The sequence below is a fragment of the Haliotis asinina genome, chromosome 6, assembly GCF_037392515.1.
Source record: "Haliotis asinina isolate JCU_RB_2024 chromosome 6, JCU_Hal_asi_v2, whole genome shotgun sequence".
In the NCBI taxonomy this organism is placed as follows: domain Eukaryota; kingdom Metazoa; phylum Mollusca; class Gastropoda; order Lepetellida; family Haliotidae; genus Haliotis; species Haliotis asinina.
In genome coordinates this window covers 5,767,437-5,782,430 of record NC_090285.1, presented here as the reverse complement: position 1 = coordinate 5,782,430, position 14,994 = coordinate 5,767,437, and the positions used below count along the sequence as shown (strand labels likewise).

General features: G+C 37.9%; 1 protein-coding gene across 7 annotated transcripts in view; it reads right to left on the bottom strand.

Annotated features, from left to right (window-relative positions):
- Window positions 1-14,994, bottom strand: part of LOC137288124 (phosphatidylinositol-binding clathrin assembly protein LAP-like) — a 67,116-nt gene that overhangs the window by 16,308 nt on the left and 35,814 nt on the right. For 2 of the 7 annotated variants that reach the window (XM_067820522.1, XM_067820526.1), the window contains exons 7-16: window positions 13,764-13,875; window positions 13,241-13,347; window positions 12,770-12,811; window positions 11,550-11,573; window positions 9,886-9,977; window positions 9,395-9,518; window positions 6,164-6,464; window positions 5,718-5,783; window positions 982-1,029; window positions 62-103 (exon numbers count right to left, since the gene is read on the bottom strand). In XM_067820522.1, coding sequence (XP_067676623.1) covers window positions 62-103; window positions 982-1,029; window positions 5,718-5,783; window positions 6,164-6,464; window positions 9,395-9,518; window positions 9,886-9,977; window positions 11,550-11,573; window positions 12,770-12,811; window positions 13,241-13,347; window positions 13,764-13,875 — 958 coding nt within the window. Of the gene's footprint in view, window positions 1-61; window positions 104-981; window positions 1,030-2,240; window positions 2,637-3,102; window positions 3,154-5,717; window positions 5,784-6,163; window positions 6,465-9,394; window positions 9,519-9,885; window positions 9,978-11,549; window positions 11,574-12,769; window positions 12,812-13,240; window positions 13,348-13,763; window positions 13,876-14,994 lie in introns of all 7 variants that reach the window. The other 5 variants (XM_067820525.1, XM_067820527.1, XM_067820521.1 and 2 more) reach the window with 4 other exon arrangements.

Below are 14,994 nucleotides of genomic sequence, written 5' to 3'. Positions count from 1 at the left end.
GGTGATGGTGAAGTGAAACAAGAAACAAAAAGATGTGTTTTGGAGAATGTTCCTGGTGTACCTGTTTCCAGATAGGTGGGGGTTGTGCTTCGAGGGAGGTGTGCTGCAAGCAGACAGGACAGCAGGTATCAGAAACTGGCAGCCAGACACAGACAACAGGTGTACCAAGAAATGGGAAGAACATTCCCTGAATCATCTCAGGAAATTGTATTGAGAATTAGTGTTGATCAAAGATTCCATTTTGATACAAAGATGAAAGGTTCCCTGAACTGAGTTCTGGACATCTCAAAAAGAAGTAGCATTAGTGATTGATTCAATTAAAAGGAAAAAGATAACATTTATATTGAAAAGGATATCTCATGATATCATAAGAAAACATTTGTTCTGTGTCTAGTTAGAATCCCGCTGAAAGACACAAGATATCATTTTCCTTCAATTTAAAATCTCAGTCATAATTATTTAACAACACTGATCACAGATTGCAATGTGAGAAGATAAGAGACATCACTTTCCCTGAATTGTGAACTGGTTTGGGAAACAACTTCCAAACTGGGGTATATACAGTTATCACAAATTCGGATAAAAGAGAGCAAAACAATATTTTTTCTTAACTGGTATGTACATCACTCAAAAGAAGTTAACAACCATACCGTTTTTTCACAGTACGATACCATGACATGTTCACATAAAGATACTTATATTAAAGACACTTATACTTGTTCTTATACTTGTTGTAGCATATATCAGGCCAGGCTGTAACTGATTATATATCCAGCATGTATCAGGCCAGGCTGTAACAGATTATATATCCAGCATACATCAGGCCAGGCTGTAACAGATTAACTCAAATCATACATAAAAAGATAAGCTCTTAACTTCTTTTGAGTAGAATATACATCTGACTACAAGGTATCCAGAAATGTTTGCATGTGTACCGTCTGATGCATGATGGGAAGGGCTATTCAACAACACTGTACTAACCTGGGCTAGGAGAGGCGGGTGACAGGCCACACTCGCCTGTAGCAAAACCTACAAGTTAACCAACACATTAGCAGATCTAACTACACAATGTATATATGCCAGGTTCAACAAGCTCGCTGGCTACATAACAAACAGGTCACTCTTCATTTACATAAAACAAAGCATGGTTAAGAATAATCCATGTTCAGCTGAACATTATAGGAAAGTTCAGTTTCAGCCATAGATATTAACATGAAACTGTGTACCCAAAAGGGTTGAATTTAATGTTAGTTAAAATCAATTGAATAACTTTATCATATTTGAATGAAGACTATCCTGATTTGTTTAGTTTGATTAAACTTTGAAGAGCATAATTGCATATTTTCCTACAGCTTTAAAAATAAACAGTGGATAAATACTGTTTGACTGAGCATCAGACATCTTCCAGCTATTCTCATTGACTGAATACACATTGCAGATCTAAGAACACACTACACATCTAACAGGTAGAAATAACATCACAAACTTAGGGATCTAATTTGTCCAGAAATGAACCAAAGGAAAATAATATCAACCTGATATCTCCACTAGCTAAGAAATAGTCATGCTGTGTATTATAACCAATAAAAGATGTTCTATGTCTCTATAAAGTGTCACAAAATTGTGATCAAAATTTGTGCTTTAGTATGTGAGTACATTTTCACATCTCAGTCACCAAAGTTATGTATGACAGTAACACACATTTGTGTTATACTTCTGGTCGAATGACACGGATTTTGACTGACCATACTGACTAAAGATTTGTACAAATGGACAAAGCTTTGTCGTACAAGACCATACATGATAGATACACAGTCAGAACACTTTTTAAACACTGGAACTTCACGACAGTGGAAATGATAGGCACATCATATTGCAATCTGTAAGAAATGAGGTAAACAGAAGGTATGTAACTGCTGTAGATGCTACTGAACCGAGTTGTATATATACATGTCTAAACAGCTATAGGGAATCTAACTACACTTGCAGATGACCACCTCACATCGGTACACACAGGTAGTATACACAACATTTACTCTTCAGATCCATAGAAAACACACACTTTGACATTTTGCCAAATAGTGAAAATTGTTTTACATGTAATACTTGTGGACCAATCAACATGTTCTGAGAGTCTCAGGTGTTATAAATGATTTATACACTGACTGATATACACACACACGATGTGTTACATAACAAAGAGACAAATACTGCCTGATGTATGGAGGCTGATGGTCTACCTGTGGGACTGACACCACGTCGCACAGGCCCAGGAGACAATGCCGGGCCACCAAGACCTACCATCTGGCTTGGGTCACCCATTCCCATCCCCATCCCTTGGCCCATCCCCTGAGAAGGATCACCCATCCCCATGTTCATCCTCACTGGAAGAGGAGACCCAGTCGGGTTCATCCCCATCCCCATAACTGGACTAGGGCCTCTTCCAGTCATGCCAATCCCTATTGTTTGACCGGGACCCCCTGGGGCCTCCATGGGCATCCCCATAGAGCCAGTCTGCAAGTCTGGTGCCCCGGACATATCTAGTCCTCCCAGGCCAAAGGACGCAGGTTCCGTAGTTCCCGTGGTGTGACGCGATGGATCCAGAGGGTCAAGGGGAGAACCAAGGTCAGCCCCAGCTTCACGCAGCACAAACAGCAAGGTCAAAGGTCAACATCAAGCTCAACAGGTATGTTGCTCCAAGATCATAATAATTCACGGCATTGCACTAGAGGAGCTTACAAGACACACAGTTGGCACATAGGTCCTCTTGAAGCATATGTCACAGGCTGACACGCAAAAGTAATGCCATTCAATTCAACAAAAACTTACCAGACAACAAGTATAATGGATAAGGGTGAAGGTTAATATGTTAGAATATGGTGATGTCATGTACCCTTAGTGTGTGCGTGTGCTTGCCAACACACTGTACGTGGATGGAGTAAGGACCTTTGGGTAAGGCAATACTGTAGATGCAAAGGGAGGGAGAGAGAGAAGAGAGAGGGATGGAGCAAGGGTGGGGCGGAGTGTTGTGTGATGATTCTACTCTCACTGTGCCTGTGCCTGTGAGAGTAGGGTGAGGTGGTGTGTGTGCAAGGGGTGTACCTGGTGGTGCCGTGGTGTCCAGAGGCGGGAGTGGGTGTGTCTCCAGGCCCGCTGTTAGTACACCACATGCAATGAGACATGCATAGGTTAAAACATAAAAGCATGGGATCACAACATTGCCAAATTTTCCATGATCAAAACATCTATTTATTTCCAACAAAGTATGCGTTGTTTTTAAACTGGATCAGATAATAAACATTTTTAAAATTTGGCCTTTTTCATACTACTCAAATGGAATAGTTGTGATACCATTGGTATTAAATAGCACATTTAAAAGACAATGTTAGAACTGTGAAAAGCATGCAATAAGTTAGAGAGGCACGTTAAGTCCTATGTGAGCATGAGAATTGAGAACAGCACAGGGCAGTAAATCCAGATTAATTTTAAGAATAGATAAAAATTACAGTGCAAATAATAGAGAGAAATGCAAATAAAAATGTGAACAAAATCAGTTACCAGGTACAATGTTTCTGTGCAGAGCAACACAAGGTATTTTTGGTGTATATAAAAAATTCTGTGACATACTCTGTTATATTCTCCAACACACATACCAACTGATACACAGGGTCTTGTGCAAAATTTCTTCCAATATATTTTCTTAATAAACACAACAAAGAAAGACACTTAAAGCTGTCTTCAGATTGTGTTGTCCTATTATGTGGTAACATCTTTGAAACACTGTCAGTATGTATCTGATGTATCTCCATGTGCTAAATGTCGTCACGCAGGCTTTTCTTACTGCTGCCTAGGCAGGACATCCTGTTTATTCTTCAGTTGGCATTCTAAAATTCTAAATTGGTCAGTCAGTCATAAAGCATACAACTCTATGGTAACTACTTTTTGTTTAATGCACAGAAAGTCATTTTGGAGTAGTCTGTTTGTAAGCTACAAGTTAGTTTGAAAACAGTGCAAGAATCTTCACTGAAATGTTGCTTTATGCAATAAACATTAAACTGTTTACCATAAAGTTGTGTGCTTCATATCTGAGTTGTTTAGTCATCCTACTGATGTGCTGACTAGTCTAACACTACAGTGTTACAAAGTCTTCCTACTATTGTGTTTTACATTCTTTCAATATAGAGTGGCTTAGTCATCCTCCTGATGTGTTGTACAGTCTTATAGTATGGTGTTGCATAGTCTTCATACTTCTACTATCTATGAGAAGAAAAATAATGCTGCATAATGATGCCATTTTGTGTCTGTGAGTATTCTTTAAAATCTGCCCCTGTAGCAGCATGGGCCCAGCTTGGGTGGTTTTTAGGAAAGGTCAACATCAGTTGAGGTAAACTAATCTGTATGAGTACTGTAAGTAATAATTACAGATTTGTTGAAAGTATCCACTGCTGATGATCACTGACATGGACTCAGGCCAATGGTTAGGTTTCTTTGCACTAAAAAATCAGTGTGCCATACTAAGTAGCTTAAGATTTGCTATACAGAGTTAACCCAAGAATTACCGTCACAAACATGTGGCCTAATGCAGAGATTGTCTCATGGGAAGTTATAGTGTTGATTTCTAAAGGTGTTCCAAAATTTACACAAACTGTCACATGTTTGGCTACACATGCACTTATGAAGAATACTTACAGAGACAGATTAGTCCTAAGGTGGTCAGGGAGCACTTATTGCTCATTTTGAACTGCTAATGTTGTATGTGAGTATGTGGATGACATTCAAAAAGTGTCCAAGTATCAGTGCAAGCATGTCATCTACTTGTGTTAATTCCAGCCTGATATGTGCAACTCAGAAGCCATGTTTCTGTGTGTGTACTGTACATACTGAATATTTCTAACCTGGGGCTGGTCAATGGTGTTGTACACTATGTCTACACTTTACAGTTGTACAACAGGGTGTCTGTATCATGATCTAATGGTGATTTTACAATCAATTTCAACCCCAATCTATCAATATCAATTGCTTACAAGCTTTCACAAAAAATGCAGCTTTTTGTTGTGAACTAAAGTATTTCGAGTAAAAATTTTAAAAACAAGTCTCATTTTTGTCTGTTTTGAAGGAGAATGTTTAAGTGTCTTCATGTATTCATGATCATAACACTGAATATCTATATTACTCCTGTATTTGACACAATATTTTGATCCCAATGTTAGTGTAAACAATCCTTCACAATGTAAAAGTAGGGAGTGACTGGGCCTTGTTCTGCTTATAGCAATATTCCACTGGCAATCAGACTTCAAAAATGACTTAACGCATTGTTCTCAACATGATAAGCCATTGCCTTAATCATCCCAACCAACCCAACTTATATAATCAGGTAGATTAAAATCTTAACAGGTTGGAAACCATCAGTCAGTTGTCATTAATGCCAAGCTATTCACCTATATTCTCCGGTACACACGCCTTCTATTCACTGCCTATCATAACAAGCAAGAGTTAATGGAGATTCTTGGGCAAAAACACACATGGTTGTTGACTGCGACCTGTTCACACATCCTGTCAAGACAGTCAGAACAACTCCATTATAACATGAGGTAGAAAGCGGTTTGCGGAACTGAGCTTTGCACTAATGCCAAATTCTACTTTCTCCTACTTATGTGATAAAAATGGTTTTAAAAGACAGCTTTTTACGCACACTGGCAATGTTTTTGCTATCTTACCTTGTGGGGTACTGGTGTTGTTGAATGCTTTTGCAAAGTCAACTTCATTGCCAAAATTGGCTGTATCTGAAACAAAATCAAATCAATGAGAATCTATTGCTACAAGCATGAAAACAGGGTGAGTATGGTCCTTATGCCACTTTTAATATTTCTGCAGTATCATCATGAGGGCAGAGTTGAAAGCATTTCTGCGGTTCTTATTGTTGAAGAAAAAACTGCATTGCACATTTTTTGCTGTATGTACTTATACAAGTCAGTGATTTGAAAGAATTATACAGGATTTAAACAATAACACACTGGAGTCACAGGGATTGTGAGAGTCACAGGTTTCATGCATGCCAAAAGATGCAACACACATGCACAGAGTATGGCAGCATCTCAAACCGCTAGGCCAAGACTACTGAACCCAGTAATGGTGTGACAAAGCTTGAGGCTATGTAACATACTGTTAGTATTCCAGCCAGTGTTCATTGCAAAGGGGTTGTTTTGTTGATGCTGTTGTCCACCATATGCTGTAGCCATTACACTCTCTACATTCTGTGCAAATGGGTTGGCATTGAGGCTGAGCAAGTCATCGCTTGGTTTTCCATTGGTTGCAGGGCTGGACGATGCTGTTGGTGAGTTGGGCCCAAATAAGTCCACTGATCTGGTCGTCGCTGTCCCTGCTGTGAATGGGTTTGACTGGGTGGTCGGCGATGAGGTTGGCGTGGTAGTGGAAGTTGACTGTAGTTCCTTCATTCGCTGCTCCTACAATGCACAGTTAACTTAGTCATTGAAATCAATAAAGTAAAAATATTGTAACTGACCTTTTTCAAGTTCTAAGGTGAAGGAGAGGTGACTTATCTTTATAAATATTCCACAACATAAAATGTCATTCAATATCTCAAAACACAATTTCAAAAGATTCAGTAGAGAACACGTTACCAACAATGCACAAATGTGCCAATTTAGAATAACTTAATGCTCACAATACATGGCAATATAACTACAATATGTGTATAAACATAGAAGGTAACTCATTATACATAGGTTGAAAAATAGCCTCTATACAACACTGATAACGTCTTATACATAGGTTGACACCTGGCCTATACACAACACAGGTAACTCCTTATATACAGGTTGACACCTGGCCTAAATACTACACAGGTAACATCTACATTGGTTTACACCTGGCCTATGTATGATAGACAGGTAACTTCTTATTCATAGGTTGACACCTGGCCTATACACTACACAGATAACTCCTGATACATAGGTTGACACCTGGCAACTACACAGGCAACTCATTATGTATGCATAGGTTGCTACGTGGTCTATGTGCTACAAAGATAATTCATTATATATAGGGTGGCACCTGGCCTATTTATTACACAGGTAACTTATTATGCATAAGTTACTAAGTGGGTTTAATTGACCAACTATTCAGTTGGAGATGGGCGATTCAACTCTTTTTATAAATAACAAATTTTCAGCCATAAGCATTATGCCTACTGAGACACATCTCGGTGTCCTGGGTACCCCATTAGTATCTAGAAACATTTTAGGCAACTCAGTGGGTGAGTGTATGAATATTGTGTACACAATTGTGTACCAAAATGGGTCTCTCACATTGTATCTAAGGCAACAGAAGAGAAAGCTGTATCTACATTCTGTGCTCTACAACAAATATTTACACTGAAGCACTAGAGAGGTCATGCAGAGTCTACTGAAAGCAACATCTACACATAAAGGAAGTGTGCCTAATTTCCATGTTAGAGTTTTAGAAAACAATTTAAAACAGAACCAAAAACATGCTCTAGTAATGAGCCAGAAAACATCAATTTCTTTCACTTGCATCGTCACTTGTTTGCTAAGATTCTAAATGACTACTGCAAAAAAAGATCAATTTCCCTAAATAATCTTCATGCATTTGTTTTGTCCATACTGCATGTCATTCCAGCAATAAATATAACGAAAAGTGATACAAGACAAGAAAGAATCAAATGTTTACAAACTTAAATAGATTATCCTTTACTGTAAAAATGGCTAACAACTGTAAGCAAGATCAGGTTGTTGGACATGATATATATTGACACTCTGGAAGTATTGTAACTACAACAAAAACTCTAGTAACGTCCAATTTATGGCACCAACTCATCCTCCCAGATCTAGGGAGTCTAATCTTTGTTCTGCAGAACATTGTCTGTGTCCTTTGTTACAACTACAGGCATGTGAAAAGAACATGTGAACAACATGGATGTTAGTGAAAACACAGTTAATGTTAGTCCAGGGTGACCACAAACCTCTCCACACAACCTGCCGGCTTCAACTTATTTCACACCACTGCCAGCCCTTTGCCACTGCTTAATGTATCCATAGCAATTTCTTTTTCACATATTTAATTCAGGAGACATGTTTTGTTGTATCCTTCTAAGAATTAAATACTGCATGTTAATGATAATATGGTTTTGTCAGATATGCAATGATTACGTAACTACAATCCCTGGCTTCCTCTCAGATGCACAGTGATTGCGGTAGGTTTCATACGAGTGTGTGCAGAAATACAATTACCAATATGTCGTCCAAATCTTTAGCGCATGAAATTTTCTGTACAATCCTGAATCATTTTCAAATTCATTGTTTGACTATATGTTGTGGTCTTAAGGTACTCTTTAGAATTATGCAGATCAGAATCTATGCATCCAAAACAAGCATGCAAAACATTTTCTGCGTGGTTTTATTACTTTTTTTGCTTGAAAAACGCATGTTTCTGCGTCAATGCGAACACTGATGCATACCCCAAAGTGTTGCAAATAGGAGTTTCAAGCATCAGAATTAGTAGTTTGAATGCAAAATTAGTACTCAACTAAACACACAAAAAAAATTAATGAAGCTTTAATTTTTCCATCCAGTTTCATATAAATGAACAGAAGGAATGGTCACATGGTTAAATCATTCCAATAGGATTGTCATTTTCCACTGATACACAAGAAGTGGGTCAAATCGCAGAGGTAATGAAATCAGCATAAGATTTATGAACAATTTCGCTAAAATTACGTTTGTCACGTATTGCAGTTATAATATGTCATTAAATTTGATGAATGGAAAGTAAATGCATGTTTTATCAATATTATATGAGTGTTTGTTTAGATATATCTGAATTTTCTAGAATTTCATAGAATTTCTAGTACAATTGTATTGGTGTAGTTGGAGACTAAATTTTGTATTGACTATGATATATCTATACAGGTTGGCATCTCTGCTTCTTATGTATCATAATGGTCATAATAATGCAAACATTCAGTAATGTGAGTAAGGTTCCAGACAACTTCTTAACATGAAACCTAACACATGTCCTACAACTGCAGCAACTTAGGTATTTAGTTGGTGCACTATGTAAGTGGAAGGGAGTTTTAAGCCAAAGGGAGATAATGACAGTGGCAGAGAGCTGTTTACATCTGGCTGATGGCAGTTTGGTTGTACAGGTCACTGTACATAAGCGGCAGCAACAGCAGCGACGATGACGACATGCCAGTTGAGTCCATGCAGGAGGCATCTACGTCAGTCGACACTGAACAGCAGCCTTGGCAGGCGGCAGGCAGGCATACGGCGAGATCAGGTTAAGAGTAGCAGTAGAGAAAGAGATGTCCAGTTGCGATGACCGTGGTGGTGTCAAGCTTATATGAAACACTTACTACCTTCAGCTGGTGTAGACGTTGGTTCTCCTCATCTAGGATCCGCTTCTTTTCATCCTCGCTTACATTTAACGCTGAGCTGTTGTTGGAGATAGTTGATAGTGCAGATGCAAAGCCTGCTGGTCTGTAAGAAATAGTAATAATCAATCAGAAACCTCGTCCTTGACATAAATATCTTGGTTTGTGTATACGAATGAGCAAAACGAGAGGCCAGTGGACTTATTGGTGTCATGGAACCACAAGGACAGGTCAGCGGACTTATTTGTGAAGTGGAATCACAAGGACATGTAGACTTATTTGTGCTAGGAAATCTCCACAAGGACAGGCCAGCGGACTTAATTGTGTTGTGGAGTAACCAAAAGGACATGTAGACTTATTTGTCCTAAGAAATCTCCACCAGGACAGGCCAGCGGACTTAACTGTGTTGTGGAGTAACCACAAGGACTGGCCAGTGATTGTGTCTTGAAGTGTGTAGAGGAGGTGTTTCTTACTTGGAGGTGGCATTGGTGGTGGTGACAGATCCCTTCTTTCCCTCCAGAGACAGGAGATGTTGCTCTAGGGCATCGAGGAGACTTGCTGGAGCCTGAAACATACAACCCAGGTCAACACACAACTCACAAGTTACACCGCGAGCATCCACAGCATGAAGTAATCATTCCGGTATGTTTACCACAGAAATGTCTGGAGGGCTAGGTGCCATAATGTGTCAAAGTTACTTATGGCATTACAACATTCTGTTAACGGAGTTAAATTTCTTAATGTAACAACACATTGTTCTCTTAACATCATATCTGAAAACACATTACTTCATTGCCTGTTAACACTGCTAGATCTGGTAACATCGTAAGACATCTTGTTAACACCAATAGGTCTGGTAACATTATAAGATTTAATTTTCTGCAAATATCTTAACGATAGGGTTCACCATTAACATAGGCATGGAACCCTGTTAACATCACAACACACCATTCTGTGGCATGGATATCACAAATCGTACAGCATGGTCATATAAATCCTACAGTATAATGCTACATAATGGGCTAGATGTAGTCAGTTGGTCAGCATTGATGCACATTGTCTATAGAGTGGCAGTACACAAAGCAAATACTGTGCCATGCATTACAAATGGTTTGGAAAGAGTACTACACTTGCAGCAATGACATGATGGTGTAGGACTGGCCAATGGTTCCTCCACCTGAGCATGCTGGGAGATTACAGGCACAGGAAACAAGTCGGTTATCATCTAGTATTTGCTAAAACATGGATACATGGTACTAAATTTTAACCTGCTTGGCGGAAGTACTTTTTAATTTGGTTAAGATGATGAAAACAATTGTTTTTCAAGAAACATAATTTCTGAAAAACAGGTTTAGTATTTTAGTGACAAGGTATGTATAGACTTGACAACTGGATCACAATCTTCAGTCAGACAACAGTAATATGTTTTCATTTAGTGACATATGCACATTTTTGGGGTGGTGGGTGAGCTGTTTAAGGTGCCAGGCTAGTGATCCAGCAAGCTTGAGGTGCTAGGATCGAGCCCACCTCTGACTGGGCATAAAAAGCCTCAGAGTCAACTTTGAGTGCAGACTCTTTCAGTGTTGTCACAAACCCTAGTGTACAGTAAAGATATAATAACAAATATTTCTTCTCTTAAAAACATTTTATGTAATATTTCTTTCTGCACAACAATTAAAAAATAATGTTTTTAAAGAAAAAAAAAAGTAGTTTATACATGCAAACAGAGAAAAGTCCTTTTGAAGAACTTGATTCACTATATATATCTGCAACTTAAGTCACTAGTACTTAGCCTTGTCTAGTAAAAGCTTATTTGAGAATGATCTATTTTTTATATGGAGCTACAAACCAAGTTTGGGCTAGTAGTCTCAATAGTTTTATTCACACTGTCTATAGGACATCACCCTATATTTTACCCATAGAATACTCTTGCATGCTATACTGCTAATGCAGCACAAAGCCGCTGCATATACACATAGTTGCAGGCTGTTGAAATGGGCATAACTCACAAGGATTCAAAGATGAGATATTTAACAGAGCAAGACTGAAGCTGAAATGGACAGAACAAGTTAGTAAAGGGCGTTCCATCTTATGGATACAACTGGATTCTAACTTGTTTCACAAATCTAACACTTACACTTTTCGTATTGTTCCTCATTCCCTGAGAAGAAACAGAAATAAACTAAAAATCAAACAAAAAAGACAGGAGACTGGCAACACAGAACTGAACAGGCATTAACATCGAACTCATAGAAAACATTTTGGGCCTTATTCTGACAAAATTTTCAAGAGAATTATTAAAAAAAATTATATTTTCTCTTTTGAAATTTTGATCAATGCTGAACTGTACGAAAGATTGGAGAAATAATGATTTGACCTCAGTCTGAAACTGTTCGAACAATATAACACCTCCAGCTTTTGAAAACATTACGAAAGTCATTTACCAAAGACTAAAGTAATGATTGTAAGATTTGTATCTTGCCTTTCAGTTTCTCTTCAAATCTAAATAACTAAATGTTCATGTTTATCATTTGGAGCGACTGTTACAACTTCTGTTATTGTAAAAGAGAGTATCACTTCTGAGTAGCCAGTGTGAACAAAGAACTAAAGAATCATAACAATTCTACTACTAGAGTCTACAGTGCAAGAGACAGTGCAAAGACGAACAAAACGGACTATTGAAAGAAACTCCTCTAAATGCAAGATCTAAGACGTTAACTAAACTACACAATGTAAGACAAAAATGATCCAAGGCCTGAAAACAAGTCAGTACTAAACACCTGTAACAATAAAGAATACTATTCAAGGTTATGAAAGACTGATAACCTTCGTAAAACAATAATACATATGGCCCAAATATGCATATATATTATCCAGCTGCTCAATACAGCAGCAAGCCTGTACTGCTTGATCTGTAATCAAATGTGGACAATACTGCATCAATGCTCCCAACTCCTACTGTAGATCATCATCTTATATTTTCCATGCTAGGACATCGTGCACATTACAGCATCCATTACTGCCTGTGTAAACCAAGCATGTGGTGTCAGTAACAAAAGCAATGGCTGTTTGCCAAAATGAACTGAATCGTATAGATGAATTCACATCATGAATTGTACTGATGTGCATACATGGGTCACACAAGACACAACTCAGCATTTGCTATTGACCATGTGGTAAAGTGACATATAACAGGCTTCCAAACTTCAATAGGTATGGCTTTCTTAAACTCACTTACAGGATTACAACCTGGACATGTTATACAGATGAATCAGAAGTGAAATAATGACAGACAAACACTTGGTGTCAGACATGTTTGACAACTGGCAAAAGCCTGTACAAGTCATGAATTCCTACCTTGGCCAGATCAGGAATATCCCCTCTGTCAATACCAACGTTCTGGGGAAGAAAAACAGAGCAGTATAACCAGCGCAATACAGAAACTACTGCAGAATTCTGCTAAGAATGTGTAAGGTTAAAGCAGTCAACATTCAAAGATTAACAACTGGAATGTTCAAGATGGTTGTTACGAAGATCTAATTGATGCCATAAATTCCAGTATCTGGGGTTAAGATTTCATCTAAGTAAATTCTGATCAGAAGACAGAAATATTGGCCACACAAGTCGTCAATAATACTGGGAATAAAGACAGGTAAAAATGTAATGTTGCTTCGACATTATATTAGTGAATGAGTGACAATGGTTCTTCTATTACACTTTCACACTTGTAAGATGTATCTTTTTAATGTTATCCATAGGATCCAACATGAAGCGAATATCTGTAACTGAAAGTTGACACAGAAAACAAAATGTAACAGGTAAAATTACCTCAGCAACTTTGAGGAATTCAGACACTTTGTCCATGCTGACTAAAAACTTTTTGTAAATGTCGAGGCCTTCTTTACACTGCTTCTTGTTCATGTCAAAATATTTTTCTGAAAATGAAGAATTTTGTTTACATTAATTGTCAGAACAGAGCTACAACAAAATCATTCACATAAAACTGAAATAATTGAATATTTACAAAATAACAGATGTTTAGTCAATCATTATGTCAGTCTAAGTAAACTTAGGGTCAGTATCATTCGTTACACTACTATACTGCGTCTAACATAAAGAATCCATGTTGTCATGGTATCAGGGCACAATGCCACAGTATCAACCAAGTTCCAGAACCTGACTGATATCAGATCCTTTTGATAACGTCTTACAACCAGCCACTCTTGTCCCACACAAACAGTTTACTAATGAGGGGAATAAACAGCATATAATCATACAATTCAGAATCCTTTTGATACAGGTTTGTATTACAACATACTTCTACAACTTAGGTTTGCATCAAGTTCCTCACCTAAAAGATTGATGATTCCGTCATTGTAGCATGCAAACAGTCGTATGAGGTCTTTGAAGAGTAACATGAAGCATGCGTTAATCACACCATTTGTCAGCTCGTTTGGCGTACACTGTGGAAAAAATACATCACATATAAACAGGATGGGAATAACAAGTGAACTGAATGTTGCATTTGGCCTACTTTTAGAATAGAGCACCACAAACTTTAAAAATGTGTCATAATACTCTTACATAATTTCAGGTGATTTTGTTCCAAAGCACGTTCTCGAAACAATGCCCTATGACACTGGCATAGCAACATGGTTGCCCAGCTCAGCGAGTGTGTATAAGCTCAGCTCACTGTTTCATCTCTACTAGCTATGTCATGGCATAAACCAAACGATGTTGAGAGTTTCCAAGAGTTGTTTACCAGTTCAAATGATTTTTCTTTCTTTCTTAATACGCTGATATTTATTTGTATTAAGAGCTGCTGAGGCGTTATATTTTGTGCATTTATATATATTTTTTTTAATTTAGTAAGAATGCTTTACACCAATCTCATTCTGCCATATTCTAGTATTCGCAGTTTTGGTCAATTTCATTATTTATATATATTTCATATTTATGTTTCAACATAACTATTAGGATGAAATGGATTATAAATGTGAACTAACATACATATATATCTTTTGGAGTTTTTCGAAGCGTTACTACTGCATTACACTAGACACATCAGCCATTTTCATGCCAATTCGATCAATATATTCTATTCATTAGAATTTTTTGAAGGGTTAGGGTTTAGGGTTAGGGTTAGGGTTTAGGGCTAGGGTTAGGATTAGGTTATGGGACCTAATCCAACATAGTAGGTAGATGTCTGGTGTAATGCATGAGTACTATTTGGTTTTTTCCTTATCATTTTTAATGCCTTTTTTCCAAACAAAAACGGGAGACCAAACACGTCAAAGGTTAAGTACACGATAAGAAATTTGGGGCTAATGGAAAACGGTCTGGAACTTGAGCTAAAGGCACTTTCACACGCTGCATTTGTTAAACAATGATTCAAAGGCAAACTCACCCTTGTGCTGTCACCAGACGTGCTCGTGCCTCCGCCATTTCTTAGCGCGATCAACATTATCATTACTGTGCTCCCTACAACTCTTTTCTGTCACAAAAGCACAGAATGATTTTTATAAAAAAATATCATTCATGCATGCATTGTGAAATCAATGTCTTATGCCTGACGCCAACAA